Raw genomic sequence first — 17,817 nt, forward strand, 5'->3', positions numbered from 1 at the left:
GTGCCCCCAGCTGGGTGGGTGCCCTCTGGATGGGTGGGAACCCCTTGGCCGGGTAGGTGTCCCAGGGCTGGGTGGGTGCCCCATGGTTCGTGCATGCCCCATATCTGAGAGGGTGCCCTGTTTCTGGGTGCGTGTCCCATGGCCGGGTGGGTGCCCACAGCTGGGTGGGTGCCCACTGGATTGGTGTGCACCCCTTGGGCGGGTGGATGTCCCAGGGCTGGGTGGGTGCCCCATGGTTCGTGAATGCCTCATATCTGAGAGGGTGCCCCATGGCTGGGTGCCCCCAGCTGGGTGGGTGCTCTCTGGATGGGTGGGAACCCCTTGGCTGGGTGGGTGTCCCATGGCCGGGTGGGTGCCCACTGTTCCATGGGTGCCCACAGCTGGGTGGGTGCCCTCTGGATCAGCGGGCACTGCATGGCAGGGTGGGTGTCCCTTGGCCAGGCGGGTGCCCCGTGGCTGCGTGCGTGCCCCACGGTCCCATGCGGCTGAGCCCCACGGATGTGTGGGTGCCTCGGGGCTGGGTCGTGCCCGTGGCTGGTGTGTGCCCTGTGACTGCCCCACGGCTGGGTGCTGCACACGGCTGGGTGCGTGCCCTCCAGCCGGGTGCGTGCCCCATGCTGGGGTGGAACACTGTCACCCAGTGCACGCCCCGCAGCAGGCGCTGCCCTGCGGCAGTGCCCTGGCACCCCCAGCAAAGCCTCACAGTGCAGATGACGCTCACCGGCCCGTGCCCGCGCGTCCTGCCCCGTCCCCCTGCGCTCCCCCCACCCTGTGGCTGGGCTGTGGCTCCATGGAGGAGGGACGTGCGGCCCCACATTGGATTTCGGTTCCCCAAAGCGTTCTCCCATGTGCCGGGCTGGAAACGGAGCCCAAAGGGGCAACGGGCACAAACTGAAGCAGAGGAGGCTCCAGCTGAACCCGAGGAAGAACTTCTTCCCTCTGAGGGTGACGGAGCCCTGGCCCAGGCTGCCCAGGGAGGCTGTGGAGTCTCCTTCTCTGGAGATATTCCAGCCCCGCCTGGACGCGGTGCTGTGCAGCCTGCTCTGGGTGACCCTGCTTGGGCAGGGGGTTGGGCTGGGTGACCCACAGAGGGCCCTGCCAACCCCGAACATGCTGGGATTCGGTGTGAAAGCGCGGCTGCTCTCTGCCCAGCGCCTCACCCGCCCCAGCCGCCCGCCGGAGCCTCCGTGCCCTGGCCAGGCTGTGGTTTTCCGAGGGACCCGGCCCCAGTTTGCCCACCGGAGCCGCAGCCGTGCGGGGGGTGAAGCTGCCCAGCGGGGCTGTGCTCAGCCCACGGGACAAACACTGTTTTTCTGAGACCACCAATGCATTATTATTATTATTATTAAACTAATTATTTTTTATTATTAATTATAATTAGTTGTCGGAAGCGGGACTGTTGGCTCCGGCTGCGTGCCCCTGGCACACGCAGCTCCCTCCAAAATCACCCGGGAGCAGCCGAACAGTGAGATGCCCGCTTGGCTCGGGCTGGCACCAGGCTCCTGCTCGGCATTTGCTGCCGCCGGTGGCAGAGCTGGCGGAGAGGGAGCAGGGGCACCAGGCCCAGGGGCTCAGCCTGGCACTGCCACCCAGCGCTGCGGGCGATTCCCTCTTGGCAGGCGCTGGGAAGGCGCCGGCACCTCGCCCGGGGGTTCGCCTGCCCTGGGAGGGGTGCGGGCAGGACCCTGCCCTCAGCCTCGCCAAGGTGCCGCCATCTGCCACCCGCAGCCTGGTTGAAAACAGGATGCCAGCCTGGCTCTGGCTCCCGCTGACTCATCCCGAAACCGGCAGCTAAAGCAGCGCCCGCGGCTCCGCGGTGCCGCCGAGCCCCGGGCACGTGCCCCGGCCAGGGTGTTCTCTGCCAGGAGGGGAAGCGGGCACACGCGTGCCTCGGCTGCGGCTGCGCGGGGGGCTGCGAACGTGCCCAGCGCCCACTTGTTCTCTCTGTTGTCGTTGCTGTCCGGCCACATCTCCCCCAGAGCCCTGGCAGGGGAAGGGCGATGGGGAAACTGAGGCAGCAGCCCGGAGGGGATCCCCGGGGCGTGCGGCGCTGTCCCCAGAGGTGGCAGGGGCACGCCCTGGCACCCGCAGAGCCGGGAGTGGGGCCCCAAGCTGCTCCCCGGGGGTCCTGGGGCTGCTTGAGCACCCCTGGGGTCTGCACCCCCCACCGCACCCCTGCTCCTGGACCCTGGGCGCAAGGGGGGCTGCCGCGGCGAGGCGAGGGGCCGGGCAGCGGCTGGGCACGACGCCGTGCCACCGCGCCGGGTGCAGCAGGGCTCTGCGGTTTCGGTGCCACCCGAGGAGCCCTCGGAGGCCCAGCTGCGGCTCGGGGCTGGGTGTTTTTCTCCTCCCCAGCCATGTCCGCTGCTTCCTGTTATCTTTTCTCAGCCCCTTGCTGCATTCCTTCCCCCGCGCAATCGAGAGCCCAGATACCGGGCACTGCGCAGCCCGTGGGCACTGCTGCCAGCCTGGCTGCCCCGGCCCAGCCGTCCCCGGCCCCCCGCACAGCGCCGGGGACCGGGACCACGCGGGACGGGGCCGTTTCCCTATGCAGATGACAGCAGCGGCCACGAGGTCTCCGTGGAGGACACAGGGTGGGTGGTGGAGCGGGAGGGAGCTTCTCCCCGCCACTTGTAGCCGTCACCCGCAGGATGGCCCGGCAGCGGGGACAGCGAGACCTGGACAGGCTGGAGAGTTGGGCAGAGAGAAACCTGATGAGGTTCCACAAGGGCAAGGGCAGGGTCCTGCACCTGGGGAGGAACAACCCCAGGCACCAGGACAGGCTGGGGCGGACCTGCTGGAGAGCAGCTCTGCGGAGAGGGACTGGGAGTGCTGGGGGATGACAGGGTGACCATGAGCCAGCAGCGTGCCCTGGGTGCCAAGAAGGCCAATGGCATCCTGCCACACTGCGGGGTCACGCCCAGCTTTCACCCCCCAGTTCTCCCAATCCCTCCCCGCAGGGCTGCTCTCTGTCCCTTCACCCCCAGCCTGTCTTGTTACCGGGGTTGCCCCGACCCCGATGCAGGACCCTGCACTTGGCCTTGTTGAACCTCACGAGGTTCCCACAGCCCCACCTCTGCAGCCTGTCCGGGTCCCTCTGGATGGCATCCCCTCCCTCAGGTGTCGGCCGCACCACTCAGCGCGGTGTCACCTGCAAACTTGCTGAGGCTGCACTCGATCTCGCTGTCTGTGTCACTGATGAAGACATTCAACAGTACTGGTCCCAGTATGGACCCCTGAGGGACACCACTCATCACTGATCTCCGTCTGGACACTGAGCCCTTGACCACTACTCTCTGGATGTGACCACCCAGCCAATTCCTCATCCACTGAACAGTCCCCCCATCAAATCCATATCTCTCCAATGCAGAGACGAGGATGATGTGAGGGACGGTGTGGAAGGCTGCAGAGAAGCCCAGACAGATCACGTCCATGGCTCTTCCCTTCTCCACTGAGGCAGTCACTCCCTCACAGAAAGCCACTAGGGTGGTCAGGCAGGACCTGCCTGGAAGGAAAGAAGGGTGGAAGGAAGGGAGGAAGGGAGGAAAGAAGGGAGGAAGGGAGGAAGGGAGGAAGAGTGGAAGGAAGGGAGGAAGGGTGGAAGGAAGGAAGGAAGGAAGGGTGGAAGGAAGGGAGGAAGGGTGGAAGGAAGGAAGGAAGAGTGGAAGGAAGGAAGGAAGGGTGGAAGGAAGGGAGGAAGGGTGGAAGGAAGGGAGGAAGGGAGGGAGGAAGGAAGGAAGGGTGGAAGGCAGGGTGGCTGGGTGGAAGGTGGACGGAGAGCTGGCCTGGTTCTGTGCTCCCTGCTTCGAGGGCATCCTCCCCAGTGACAGCGGCACAGCCGGGCTGGGGCTCCAGCTTGTTGGCGGCAGGCTGGGCCCCTCCAGGGACACGCGTGGACCCCCCCGGGCCCCCCACCCCACGCCCCTGGGATCGCCTGGGTGGGGGCTGCTGGCGGGGGGTCGGCAGTGCCCCTCGCACGCAGCCCCCCGCAGCCAGCCCCGGCGGGCAGCCAGGCAGCGGGTGCTGGGCGGGGGGGCGCGGGGGGACGCCGCCGGGCCGCGGTTGGGGGCGGCTGTGACGGGGCCCGGCGGGGCCTTTAAGGGGCGGGGCGGGGCTGCGCAGGGCGGGGCGGGGCGCGGCGGGGGCGGGGCAGGGGCGGGGCGGGGCGCGGCGGGGGCGGGGAAGGGGCGGGGCGCGGCGGGGCGGGGCCCGACGGGGGCGGGGCCGCGCAGGGCGGGGCGGGGCCGGACCGGGGCCGAGGCCGGGCCGCTCCGCTCGCTCGCAGGCGGCTGCGGACAAAGGCGCGGCCCGGCGGGGCATGGCGGTGGGCGGTGGGTGATCGCAGAGAGCCCCCGCGGGGGGGGCCCGGGCCCGGCCATGGGGTTCCTGCACCAGCTCCATCTGCTGCTCTGGAAGAACGTCACGCTGAAGCGGCGCAGCCCGGTGAGCGCGGGGGCGGGGGCCCGGCGGGTGGGGGCCCGGGACTGCCGCGCGGCCCTCGGGGGGGCGAGGCGGGGCGGGCTCCGCGGAGCCGCAGGCCCCCCCCACCCCCAACCTCCGGGGTCTCCCGGGGTTCCCCCCTCGCACGGTGCTGGGGGCTCGGAGCGCGGGGCCGGCTGCGGGGGAGCCCCCGCCGCGGGACGCCCCGCCCCGCCCTGCCCCGGCGTGGGCTCCCCTCGGGGGGCGGCAGCAGTTGGGGCTCTACTGTAACCCCCCCCCTCCGTGTCCGTGGGAGCCGTCGGGGCCCACCCGCCCTGCGCAGCATCCCCCTCCCCTCCCCGCCCGCGGCTCCTGGGCCCCGGTGCCCTGGGCAGGCGCCAGCTCTGTGCCCCCCCCCGGACCAGGAGGGCCCCCCCCGAGCCCCCCGTGTCCGCGGGCTTGAAATAGGCATCCGAGCCGTATGTGGGTCAGCGCTGCGCTGCTGCCGGGGGGCTGGCTCGGAGCTGCTGCCGCCCCCGGGCCGTGGGGCTGCGGGCGGGGGTCCCGGGCCCGCTCCCCTCCCCGCGGGGGTCGCGGGGCCGGAGTACCCCCGCGCCGGGCCGTGGGGCCGGGCCGCTCCTGGGCGGGGCTCCCCGGGGGTCGGGAGGGCCCCCCCCGGGCCCCGGCGGGCGGGGGGAGGGGTGTCGAGGGAGCCGGTTATTTTTAGAGGGTGGGGGAGGGGAGGAGCTGGCGATGCTCTCGCCTCTTCCCCCTCCCAAAGATCCTGCGGGCCCGATCCTGCCCGCTTTCCCCTGCCGGCACCGGGCCCTGCTCCCTCCCGGCGGCTGCAGCCCCGGGGACTGGGACGGGGGGGCACGGGCAGGGCTGGGCCGAGACCCCCGCTGCACGGGCAGCCCCGGAGCCCCCAGAACGGGTGCGGGAGATGCCGCTCTTCGGCTGAGTCATCCCGGCTCCCTGCCCAAGCGGAGCTGCGTGGCCGCGGCGAGGGTCTGCCCGGTGCCAGAGCGGCACGGACCCCCGCCCACGAGGCTGATCCGGCTGGCACAGCTCCGCCATGGCACCCGCCGGCGCTTGGCAGCTGCCCCGGGCCTGGCCGCCGCGGCTGCTGGGGGTGCGCAGGGTTTTTGGGGAACCTCCCCAGCCCAGTGGGCAGCGCGGGGGTGCAGCGCAGGAGGCTGCGGCGGTCGGAGGAGGATGAGGAGCCCGGAGGCCCAGCCGCGTGCACCGGTGCTGCGGGTGCTCGTGGCTGGCGTCGCCGCGGCCCGTGGGGCGGTCGTGTCCTGCACGTGCCACCTGCTTCCTCGTGCTGCTGCGTGCCAGTCCTGCCGTCACCAGGGACATCGTCCTGCCCGCTCCCAGCCGCCCGGGCACACGGCGGCCAGGGCATGGTCAGGCTCCGTGCCAGCGCCCGACCACGTCAGCCCGCGCCTCGCTCTCCGTGCGTGGGTCCCCCGGCGCAGGGCTGCCCCAGCCCCATCCAGAGTTCGATGTTTCACTGAGCGCAACCAGCCCGGCATCCCCCGGGGCTGATCCTGCTGCGGCGGGCAGAGCCTGGGGGTCTTGGAGCAGGGAGACCCCTCCCATGCCAGGGGTTTGCCCTAGGGGGGTCGGAGTTGGGGCTTGCTGGGCTTCTCCCGGTCTGATGGAGGGGGATGGAGCTCCGGGTCTGAAGGAGCTCTGAGGAGCTGCCTTTGCCCTGCCAGTGGCTGCCCGCCGGCACAGCCCGGTGCCGTGGGGTGCTGCCCTGGCGTCGGTGCCCACCGGCACAGCCCGGTGCCGTGGGGTGCTGCCCTGGCGTCGGTGCCTCGCCACGGCACGCTTTCCTCCTGGTGATGTGCAGAGCAGCGGCCCCGGTGCCGCGGGATGGGGTGCGGCGCAGGCGCTGAGGGTGCTGGGCTGACACTTGGGAGAGCTAGGGCTGGTCCCTCTGGGGTCCCTGGGGGGGACCCCGTCATCCCTGGCACCGGGGGCTGCTGGGGAGCAGCACTGCAGTGGTGGTTTCGGGACGGGCTGTGCCCTCGGGCGCTCGGTGAGGACTTGGCTGGCCCGCTGAGGGTGCCGCGGTGGTGGCTGCGTGACGGGGTGGCCTTCGGGAGAGGCGCGCTCCTGACCCGCAGTGCCACGCGTCGTGTCACCAGCCTGGCCGGGCGCTGTCCCGCGGTGCCGCTGCGAGGTCTCATGCCCAGCCCGTGGGAGCGCCGGACTTTGCCCGGCGTGGCTGAGCCGTGCTGGGGCTTGCGCTGGCGTTTGGCTGTGGTTTTATTCTCCCCAGGGCAGAAATTGAGGCCGGAGCCCTGGGGTGAGGGGGGGTCTGAGCAGAGCAGGCGCTGGGTGGAGGGAAGCCGGGGCTGTGGGTGCCCAGGGCAGTCCCTGGGGTGCGGATGGCAGCCCGGGGCGGTGCAGGCTCTGCCACCGTCCGTGTTGCGCTGCTGGGATGGGAGCGTGCTCGGCGGTGTGTATCCTAAGGGATGGGCTCCCCGATGGCTGCCAGGAGCTGATTTGTGTTTACACTGGATGTAAAATTAACAGGCGATCTCTCAAGAGTCCCCGCGGGTGCAGGTCGGGGTGTTCAGCCCCCTTCCCCATGGCAATCTGCGCCTTTGGGACGAGAAGGCGACGGCGGCTGGAGTTCCCGACCCCGCAGTGCCGGCGATGGGAGGGTGCTGCTGGGTTTGGCCCTGGGGAAGCCCTGGTGGTCCAGGGGTCTGGCGGAGGAACGGAGCAGGAGTTGAGGCTCCGGGTGCTGCTTCGGTGTTGCAGGGTGTTGGTGGGGCTCCTGTGGCGTGGGGAGAGGATGCACACGGGGCGGGGGAGAGCCGGGCAGTGTTATGGCTGCTTTGATGGGATCCTGGGGTGCATGAGGAGGAGTGTGGGCAGCAGGTCAGGGAGGTTCTCCTTCCCCTCTGCTCTGCCCTGGTGAGGTCCCATCTGCAGTGCTGTGTCCAGTGCTGGGCTCCCCAGTTCAAGAAAGATGAGGAGCTACTGGAGAGAGTCAAGCGGAGGGCTACGAGGGTGATGAGGGGACTGGAGCATCTCTCCTACGAGGAGAGGCTGAGGGAGCTGGGCTTATTCAGCCTGGAGAAGCGAAGGCTGCGAGGGGACCTTCGAAATGCCTCGAAATATCTGCAGGGTGGGGGTCAGGAGGACGGGGCCAGACTCTTTCCAGTGGTGCCCAGCGACAGGACAAGGGGCAACGGGCACAAACTGCAGCAGAGGAAGCTCCAGCTGAACCCGAGGAAGAACTTCTTCCCTCTGAGGGTGACGGAGCCCTGGCCCAGGCTGCCCAGGGAGGCTGTGGAGTCTCCTTCTCTGGAGATATTCCAGACCCGCCTGGCCGCGGTGCTGTGCAGCCTGCTCTGGGTGACCCTGCTTGGGCAGGGGGTTGGACTGGGTGACCCACAGAGGGCCCTGCCAACCCCTGCCATGCTGGGGTCCTGGGATTCTGTGCCCCGCGCAGTGTTTGTGCCTTCTGCTCCCTGGCCAAGCGCCGGGAAGCTCCCACCATGCACAGGATCTGCTGGGGAAGGTTGGCCCCTTCCTCCCCGACTGCTGAGATGGGAGCTGGGGGGACCGTGATGCCTCCCGAATGAAAGGGTGGTACTGGGGGGCTCACCCGGCTGGTGGGGCACAGGGCACCCTGTGCTGGCACTGCCAGGCCCTGCTGCCGGGGCCGCTGCTGGGTGCCGCAGCGGGAATCGGTGGGGCCGGCCCTGCCCGGCGCTGGGTGCTCTTTGCCCCCTTGCTGTTTGCTGGGGTGGGGGCCGGGGGGTCCGCGCCAGCTCGGCAGGGTGGTGCTGGCGAGGCAGTGCCGGGCAGCGTCCCTGGGAATCCCCGCTCGCAGGGTGGCCGTGGGGCACCCGCTGCAGAGGGCTGGGTGGCCCGGAGGGTGGGTGGCCGCGAGCTGCCGGGCTCTGCCTCGCTCCCTGCCTGCGGCGTGAGGCTGCGGGCGGCTGGCACCTTCCTCTGCGCTGCAGCGGCCGGCACAGCCCCGCCGGCGCTGCGGGAGGGTGGCCGTGCCCATCTGCCGCGTGGCCCGGCACGCGGCGCTGCCGACAGCGTGTCCCTCCAGGTGCCCAGCTGATGCAGCGCGTCCCCACGGGTGGGGGCACGGGTGGGTGACCTCGGTGGGTGTCTGTGGTCGGGTCCCCGCGGGGGTGGGCGGCCCGACTGGCCTGGGCTGGGGGCTCAGCTTGGCCCCGTGGGTCTGTCCGGCCGCGGGGCCTCGCTGGCTCCGGCGTTTGTCTTGCCCAGCGACCACGGCTTCCGCTGCCAGCTGCCCGCTGGGGCGAGCGCGTGGGCATTTAACGACGATTAAAGTCTGGAGCCAGCAAAAGGTTCCAGGTACTTCCACCAGCCTTAAAATGCCGTTGGAAAAAGGCGGGGTGTGCGTTCTCCGGGACCCCCATCCCCATCCCTTGGGGCTCTGTGGGCAGCGCTGGGCCCCGTGGGTGAGGCTGGCAGGGAGCAGGCAGCACCCCCTGCCTCCCCGGGGAGGGGGGCTCGGGCAGACCCTGCCCTGACCTCCGCTGGGTGCGGGGCGGGGGTTTCAGCAGCCGGGCTTGCCCCGGGCGGTGCGTGGTGCTGCTTCCCCTGCGTCGGGGCTGGTAAATCTGCCATGGGTGCCAGGGCAGGGAGAGGGGCTGGCGGGGCAGGTTTGGGGCACGGGGGCATCACTGGGGTTGCCAGCTTGGGGGTCTCTGGGCAGGGGCTTCCAGTCCCCGGCTGCCCCTCTGCCGCACCGCCCTGACCAGAGCCGATGGCTGCGGGCTTCGGGGCGTCTCGGGGAGCGGGCAGGAGGGGAGGAGTGGCCGGGTGGGTGGTGGCGATGGGCACCGGGCGCTGCGTCTGCCTGGCCTGGCAGCCCCCGCGGGGAGCGCCCGGCTCGGCCCTCGGGGCTCGCGCGCTGCCGTGTCCTGAGCACGCTGACCTCGTCCGGCCGAGGTCCCCAGCCCAGCGCCGGTGGCCGTGCTGCCCCTGGCTCCGGCGCGCGTCCCGGCTGCGCGTGGCGCTGGCCGCGGCGTGGGGTGGCTGTCGCTGCGTCCCGCGTGTCCAGCGGTGCGGGAGCCCTGCAGTGCCCTGCGAGTCCCGCTGCCAGCGCGGTGTCGCTGGCTGGGTGCGCCGGGGAGCTGAGCGTCGCCATGCCGGCGGGGCCAGCACCCTGCCAGCAGAACCCACCCCTCTGCCCCCCTCGCTGGGGGAGTGGGGCAGGGCCCAGCTGCCCCTGCGTCCAGCCCGTGGTGGGGCTGAGCGGGGGGTCCCGGCGGGCACACATCTACCCCACCACCCGTGTGAACCCAGGCAGCACCCATGGCCGCACCCTGCTCACCTCTGGCAGGCTGCGTGCCCGGGGATGCAGACATGCGGGTATCAGCTCAGCTCTGCCGTGTCGTGGGCGCTGCCCCCGTCGCTCTCCTTCCCCCCCACCTGAATCCTGGTCTTTTCCCCTTCTTGCCCCCTCGCACAATGCCAAGATGTCCCCTGGCGTCCTGCGCCCGCAGGCAGGGACCCTGCACCCCCAAAGTTGGGCAGAGAGGAACCTGATGAGGTTCCACAAGGGCAAGGGCAGGGTCCTGCACCTGGGGAGGAACAACCCCAGGCACCAGTACAGGCTGGGGCGGACCTGCTGGAGAGCAGCTCTGTGGAGAGGGACTGGGAGTGCTGGGGGACGACAGGGTGACCATGAGCCAGCAGCGTGCCCTGGGTGCCAAGAAGGCCAATGGGATCCTGGGGTGCATGAGGAGGAGTGTGGGCAGCAGGGCGAGGGAGGTTCTCCTCCCCCTCTGCTCTGCCCTGGTGAGGCCCCATCTGCAGTGCTGTGTCCAGTGCTGGGCTCCCCAGTTCAAGAAAGATGAGGAGCTACTGGAGAGAGTCCAGCGCAGGGCTACGAGGATGAGAAGGGGACTGGAGCATCTCTGCTACGAGGAGAGGCTGAGGGAGCTGGGCTTGTTCAGCCTGGAGAAGAGAAGGCTGAGAGGGGACCTTCGAAATGCCTCTAAATATCTGCAGGGTGGGTGCCAGGAGGACGGGGCCAGACTCTTTCCAGTGGTGCCCAGCGACAGGACAAGGGGCAACGGGCACAAACTGCAGCAGAGGAAGCTCCAGCTGAACCTGAGGAAGAACTTCTTCCCTCTGAGGGTGACGGAGCCCTGGCCCAGGCTGCCCAGGGAGGCTGTGGAGTCTCCTTCTCTGGAGATATTCCAGCCCCGCCTGGACGCGGTGCTGTGCAGCCTGCTCTGGGTGACCCTGCTTGGGCAGGGGGTTGGGCTGGGTGACCCACAGAGGGCCCTGCCAACCCCCAACATTCTGCGATTCTGTGGTGTTGGGTGTCCCTGCTGGGTGCCCCCCAGGACTCCCCTGGGGCAGCATCCCTTCCCCCTGCTCCCACCGCCTGCCAGTGCCTCTGCTCTGCTGCGGCTGGGGGGCAGCCCTGGGCCCCCCACGCCTGGGAAGCCCCCCTGGGGACAGCCCCTAGGGGCAGGATCCGTCCCAGAGCTCTGCTGTCATGTCTGCCCCATGTCGCTGTACCACCCCGGGACCGCCTGCCCTGGACTGCGGGGGGGTCGGGGACAGGGGACGTCTCTGGGGAGAGCGATCAGCAAAAGGTCAATGACCCACTGTGAAAAAAATAAATAACAACGAGCACATCCCTCGTGTCGCCGCCAAGGACCCGACGTCCCCATGGGAGCCTGGTACGGCCCGGCGTGGGTGTGGGGGGACGGTGCCGCGGGCGCGGGGCACAGAGACCCCATTGTGCGGCTGGTAAACAGGCAGCGGGGCGGCTGCGGGCAGCGAGCAGCAGGGTGGAGGCCGTGGGGTGGGCACGGCGGGTCAGGGTCCCGTGCCACCCCTCTGGTACGGGGACAGTGACACCAGGGACCATGCCTGGGACTGGTGGTGCTGGGCAGATGGGGGTCGTCCGGCCCTGGCACTGCTCCTGGGGTGCCCGCCGTCCCCTCCAGCCCTTCTTCCTCCAGTCTCTGCCTCCCCCGAAATCAGCAGCGCTGGGGGGCACCCGTGGGTGCAGCCGTGCCCACCCCGCAGCCACGCCAGCCGTGGTGCCGGCAGGGGTCTGGGTGCGGGGTCCCTCTGCTCGCCGCTGGTTGCTGTGACACTGACAGCGTTTGCAGCCCCGGGGTGAGGCCATCGTGGAGGTGACGCTGTTGGGGACGGGAGGGCCCGATCCTGCCACCTGCTGCTGGCGTGTCCCTCCAGGCAGCTCCCGTCACGTCAGAGCCGTCTCGTCCCACCCCGCCGGCGTGCCGCTGGGCGCTGGTCCCCGCGGGTGAGCGTGGTGGGAGCTGCCGGCACTCCCTGCCTGTCGGGGGTCTCAGCGCCAGCCTGGGGTCTGATCCGGCCCCGAAGCGAGCGGAGGTCGGCTCGCCTCGCCCCGTGCCTCAGTTTCCCCATCCGCAGCAGTTCCCCTGCGCTCGGCAGCGAGGGCGGTGGGGCTGTGGCGTGGCCTCGGCGTTCCTGGTGCGGGCGGGTGGCAGCGGCGCTGGCAGCATGCCGGGTGCCCGCTCCTGCCAGTGGTGAAGGCGCTGGTGCCCATCCCCAGGGCCTCTGGGCACGGCGCCCAGCCTGGGCCGCCGGCGTGATTGGGGTCAGGGATTCCTGGGGATTTGCTGTGATTTGCCATATGCCGCCGGTGGAAATCCCGTGCGGCCGTGGCCTTGTGGGAGGGCACAGGGGGGGTGCCAGGACCCCCCGCGCTGCCCCCCGCTTGCACCTGGAGCTGGTGCCAGGGCCTGGCTGAGCTGAACCTTGCCCCAACGGCGCTGGGGACTGCCTCACGCGTGGCCCTGCGGTGGGACTGGCGGTGGCACGGGTGGCAGGGGGACACCACGCTGGGCAACCGCCGGCTGTGAGGGCACTGCCAGGGTGGGGACCTGCGGTGCTTCTCTGGGGGCTTGGGGTCACCTCCCCCGGGGCAGCCCCGTCGGGGCTGGGCTCGAGTCCCAGCACCCCGCTTGCTGTGCTGGAACAGGGCTTCGTCCGTCCCCTCTGCGTCCCCTCTCCTGTCCCGTGGTGCCCTGGGCTGGGTGGAGCAGGCAGGGTGCAGGCAGGGTGCAGGTGGGAGACCCCGGGTGCCCAGGGACCCGCGTGCCTCTGGCTGGACTGTGACGGTGCCACCAGCCGCCTGCAAGACGCGGCCCTGGGGCCCCCCGTCCTGCCCACACTCCTGCATAGCTGGACCCTGTCCCCAGTCGTCACGATCCCTCTGCTCTGTGTCGTCCCCAGTGGGTGCTGGCCTTCGAGATCTTCATCCCCCTGGTGCTCTTCTTCATCCTCCTGGGGCTGCGGCAGAAGAAGCCGACCATCCCTGTGAAGGAAGGTGAGTGCCAGCGGGGCGGTGCCTGGAGCACCCACTCTTGGGGCCACCCCGGAGCTCTGGGGAGCTGCTCCAGCCCCCCGGGGACAGCGCGGGGTGGGGGGCCCCAGTGGGGCTTGGGGACACGGTGCTGGGCAGGGGCTGCTGGCGGGGCAGGGACGGGGGCGTCTCCCCTGGGGGTGGCAGCGCCATGGCAGGGACGCTTTGTGGGAGGAAAGGGGAGCTGGGGCTGGATGGTGCTGGGACGGCCGTGGTCCCCCCAGGTGCAGGGGGGGTGGTGCTGGGAAGGGCCCCCCAGCTCTCTGCGGTGCCAGGGGGACGCGTGCACCGCGTGGAGCCCTGCGCCTGGCTCCGGGGGCTGCGGGGCCCTGGCAGGGTGGCAGAAGGACGGGACCGGAGCTGGGGGCTCCTGGAGACGCGCAGCCGGGGCTGCGGGTGCCGGCGCCTGCGGGCTGTGCCCCTGGGAGCAGGCGGCGGAGCGAAGCTGCCGGCTGGCCGGGGCTCCGTGTGGCAGCTGGACGCCCGGTGGGATGGCTGCCCCGGTGGGTGCCCTACCGTGGGTGGCACGGCGGGGCCGGGGGGGATGCCGGGAGCCGATGGCGACGTGGCGTGACGCTGGTGCGAGCCTGTGTTTCAGCGCGTGCCGGCGAGGGAGAGCCCGGCTGCGAGCGCGGGTCCGGCTGCGGGCGGCGGCGGGCGCTGCCCTGGTTCCTGCCCCAGCGCCGGCGTGCGCTCCGTTCTGTGGGTTTTTTTGGTTTGGTTTTTCTTTGTTTTTTGCTCACGTTTTCTTTTTCTTTCCCACCATCTCCCCTGCCCGCCTGCCCTCCATGCCTCTACTGCATGCGCCAGTCTGTAAGTTGATGGGACGGGTGGGCGCCTCCCCCCCTTCCCCCGCCTGGGCCGGCTGCGTATTCTGGGGAGAAAGAGCCCAGTTTGGATCAACTCACTCTGGCCTAATCCCCACCTCCGTAACTCCGTTGCCTTCCTCCGCGGCTGGTGAAGATGAGCTCGGGCAGCACAGCCCGGCCCTGCCCGCTCCTCCCCGGGGGCTGCCCGTGGCGGTGGCCCCACGGGGCTGGCGGTGCTGGTGGTGATGTCCCCAGCCCCTCGGGCTGCAGAGGGCTTCCCACGCCAGGTTCCTGCTCCGCACCGCGGGCCTTGTCCTCCTCCTTTTTCTCACCTCCCTCCTGGGGCAGACCCTGCTGGGTGCTGGCACCCATATGGTGGCCTGCGGTCACCCAGTCTTGCTCGTGCCACTCGCAGGCCGGTCCCCAAGGGGCTGGAGTTGGCTTCCACCCCTGCACCACCGCCAGGTCCCTGTCCTTGTCCCTTGCAGCTGGGACAAGCTGGGACATGGCACTCCTAGGAGCCTGGAGGCCTGCAAGACACCACCCATGCACTGGCTGTCACCAGAACGTGGCATTGCCACCACCATTCGTCCTGCCAGCCCAGCAGGCTGCTGGCCTGTCCCATGCTACACCCGGCCCTGCCTGCCCGGGGCTGTCCCTTGTCCCTCGTCCCTGCCAGAAGCCCATCTTCACCAGCTGCTGCCCATGGCAGCCGTGCTAACCGCACTGACCCGCCTCTAACCACGGGGCTACTGGCAGCGGTGGCAGAGCAGGGTCCGTGCCCGGCACTGCCCGGTGACAGCCGCTCGTCCCCTTCGGGCCAGCCCTGCTGGACTTGCCCTGCCTTGGGGAAGGACGCGGACAGACTGTGACAGGGACGATGGCTCGGTGCCGGCGGAAGGGGGGAAGGTTTGCCGTCCCCGTGCTGCTCCTCCTGTCTTCCATCTCCCCCCCCCCATGTGTCTCCATTTCCACCCATCTCCAGCAGCCGCACATCGGGCAGCCGGGCAGGGGGGAGGCCGGGGGCTTGGGGGGCTGTGGGTGACAACTCTACTTTTCCTGTTGTATTCTTCCTCCTCTTCCTCTGGAGATCCGGCGGTGCCTCAAGTGAGGTTACTAACAAGAGGGGCCGAGAGCCCGGGGGAGGTTGGCGGCTGTCATGGGGGCAAGCGGCAGCAGCGGGCATCATCCTGGGGCAGGAGGGACCCGTCAGCCTTGGGGGAAGAGGCAGGGGCAAGAGGGCAGGAGCCAGGGTGGCAGGGACTGTCCCGAGGGTTCGGGGACGGCCGCGGTCGCAAAGCTGCAGCCTCCCGACCTCGGCCGCCAACCTCCCGCGGGGCTCGCGGGGCCCAGCACGCTCCTCCGGACTGAGTCTCTGTCTCTGCGGTGGCCCCCCGCCTCCCCCCGCCTCTCCCCCCTGCCCCCCGCGCCTTCCCCGGCCTCCTCTGCGTCTCTTGCCGCGTCCAGCTTTCTACACGGCGGCCCCGCTGACCTCGGCCGGGATCCTGCCCGTCATGCAGTCCCTCTGCCCCGACGGCCAGCGCGACGAGTTTGGCTTCCTGCAGTACTCCAACTCCACGTGAGTCGCACCCTCGCCCCGCGCGCGGCCACTGCTGCCCACGCTGGCACTGCCCCGTGGCGACACGGCCTGTGCCCTGCTCTCCCAGAGCGCTTGGGTACTGGGCACCACATCCCCGGGGTGCGGGGCACAGAATCACAGGATCCCAGAGTGTTCGGGGTTGGCAGGGCCCTCTGGGGATCCCCCACCCAACCCCCTGCCCAAGCAGGGTCACCCAGAGCAGGCTGCACAGCACCGCGGCCAGGCGGGGCTGGAATATCTCCAGAGAAGGAGACTCCACAGCCTCCCTGGGCAGCCTGGGCCAGGGCTCCGTCACCCTCAGAGGGAAGAAGTTCTTCCTCGGGTTCAGCTGGAGGTTCCTCTGCTTCAGTTTGTGCCCGTTGCCCCTTGTCCTGTCGCTGGGCACCACTGGAAAGAGTCTGGCCCCATCCTCCTGACCCCGACCCTGCAGATATTTAGAGGCATTTCTAAGGTCCCCTCTCAGCCTTCTCTTCTCCAGGCTGAACAAGCCCAGCTCCCTCAGCCTCTCCTCGTAGCAGAGATGCTCCAGTCCCCTCCTCATCCTCGTAGCCCTGCGCTGGACTCTCTCCAGTAGCTCCTCATCTTTCTTGACCTGGGGAGCCCAGCACTGGACACAGCACTGCAGATGGGGCCTCACCAGGGCAGAGCAGAGGGGGAGGAGACCCTCCCTCGCCCTGCTACCCACGCTCCTCCTCATGCACCCCAGGATGCCATTGGCCTTCTTGGCAGCCAGGGCACGCTGCTGGCTCATGGTCACCCTGTAGTCCCCCAGCACTCCCAGTCCCTCTCCGCAGAGCTGCTCTCCAGCAGGTCCGCCCCAGCCTGTACTGGTGCCGTGGTTGTTCCTCCCCAGGTGCAGGACCCTGCCCTTGCCCTTGTTGAACCTCATCAGGTTCCTCTCTGCCCAGCTCTCCAGCCTATCCAGGTCACGCTGAATGGCAGCACAGCCTGCTGGTGTATCCACCACACCTCCCAGTTTGGTGTCGTCAGCAAACTTGCTGAGGGTACATTCTAACTCTTCATCCAGGTCGTTGATGAAGTTAAACAAGGCTGGGCCCAGTACTGACCCCTGAGGGACACCACCAGTTACCGGCCTCCAACTAGGCTCAGCGCCGCTGATGACAACTCTCTGAGCTCTGCCATTCGGCCAGTTCTCAATCCACCTCACTGACCACTCATCCAGCCCACACTTCCTGAGCTTCCCTAGGAGGATATCATGGGAGACTGTGTCGAAAGCATTGCTGAAGTCGAGGTAGACAACATCCACGGCTCTCCCCTCGTCTACCCAGCCGGTCATGCTATCGTAGAAAGCTATCAGATTGGTCAAGGATGAATTCCCCTTGGTGAATCCATGTTGACTACTCCTGATAACCTTCTTTTCCTCCACTTGCTTGATGATGACCTCCAGGATGAGCTGCTCCATCACCTTTCCCGGGATGGAGGTGAGGCTGACCAGCCTGTAGTTCCCGGGTCCTTCTTCTTGCCCTTTGTGAAGATTGGAGTGACATTGGCCTTTCTCCAGTCCTCGGGCACCTCTCCTGTCCTCCAGTACCTTTCAAAGATGATGGAGATTGGCTCAGCAATGACATCCGCCAGCTCCCTCAGCACTCGTGGGTGCATTCCGTCGGGGCCCATGGATTTGTGGGCGTCCAGATCGCTTAAGTGATCCCTCACACAGTCCTCCTCGACCAAGGGAAAGTCATCCTCTTTGTAGGCTTCTTCTCTTACCTCCAGGGCCTGGGATTCCTGAGGGCCAGTCTTAGCACTGAAGACTGAAGCAAAGAAGGCATTCAGTAGCTCTGCCTTCTCCGCATCCCCCGTCACCAGGACACCCGCCTCATTCAGCAGCGGCCCCACGTTGTCCCTAGCCTTCCTTTTGCTGCTGATGTAGTTGAAGAAGCCCTTCTTGTTGGTTTTGACATCCCTTGCCAGCTTCAATTCCAGGTGGGCCTTCGCCTTCCTCGTCGCATCCCTGCACGCTCTGACCACATTCCTGTACAAGTGGCCTGCCCCCTCTTTCCACATTCCATGGACCTTTCTCTTCCACCTGAGCTCCGCTAGAAGCTCCTTGTTTAACCACGCAGGTCTCCTGCCTCCTTTGCTCGATTTCTTTCTCAGGGGGATGCACCGCTCCTGAGCATGGAGGAAGTGATGTTTAAAGAGCGATCAGCACTCTTGGACCCCCCTGCCTTCGAGACCCCTGGCCCACGGGATTCCTCCCAGTAGCTCCTTGAACAGACCGAGTTAGCTCTCCTGAGGTCCAAGGTTTTGATGCTACTTATCGCCCTGCTTCCTCCACGCAGGGTCCTGAACTCCACCATTTCATGGTCACTGCAGCCGAGTCTACCTCCGACCTTCACATCCTCCACCAGTCCCTCCTTGTTTGTTAACACGAGGTCCAGCAGCGCGCCTTTCCTTGTTGGTTCCTCCACCACTTGCATCAGAAAGTTATCATCGATGCTCTGTAGGAACCTCCTGGATTGCGCCTGCCTCACTATGTGGTCTTCCCAGCTGATGTCAGGGTGGTTGAAGTCCCCCATGAGAACCAGGCCCTGTGACTGTGAGGCTGCTTGCGGCTGCCTGTAGAAGGCCTCATCAAC

At 68.7% G+C, this 17,817-nt stretch overlaps 1 protein-coding gene across 2 annotated transcripts in view; it reads left to right on the plus strand.

Moving 5' to 3' along the window:
* Positions 1-4,254: 4,254 nt before the first annotated feature.
* Positions 4,255-17,817, plus strand: part of ABCA2 (ATP binding cassette subfamily A member 2) — a 38,660-nt gene continuing 25,097 nt past the window's right edge. For both annotated transcript variants that reach the window (XM_075439546.1, XM_075439547.1), the window contains exons 1-3: positions 4,255-4,443; positions 12,679-12,772; positions 15,085-15,196. In XM_075439546.1, the coding sequence (XP_075295661.1) occupies positions 4,378-4,443; positions 12,679-12,772; positions 15,085-15,196 (272 nt within the window). In that variant the 5' untranslated portion in view covers positions 4,255-4,377. The remainder of the gene's footprint in view (positions 4,444-12,678; positions 12,773-15,084; positions 15,197-17,817) is intronic.

This window comes from Opisthocomus hoazin, chromosome 19 (assembly GCF_030867145.1).
Source record: "Opisthocomus hoazin isolate bOpiHoa1 chromosome 19, bOpiHoa1.hap1, whole genome shotgun sequence".
Lineage (NCBI taxonomy): Eukaryota > Metazoa > Chordata > Aves > Opisthocomiformes > Opisthocomidae > Opisthocomus > Opisthocomus hoazin.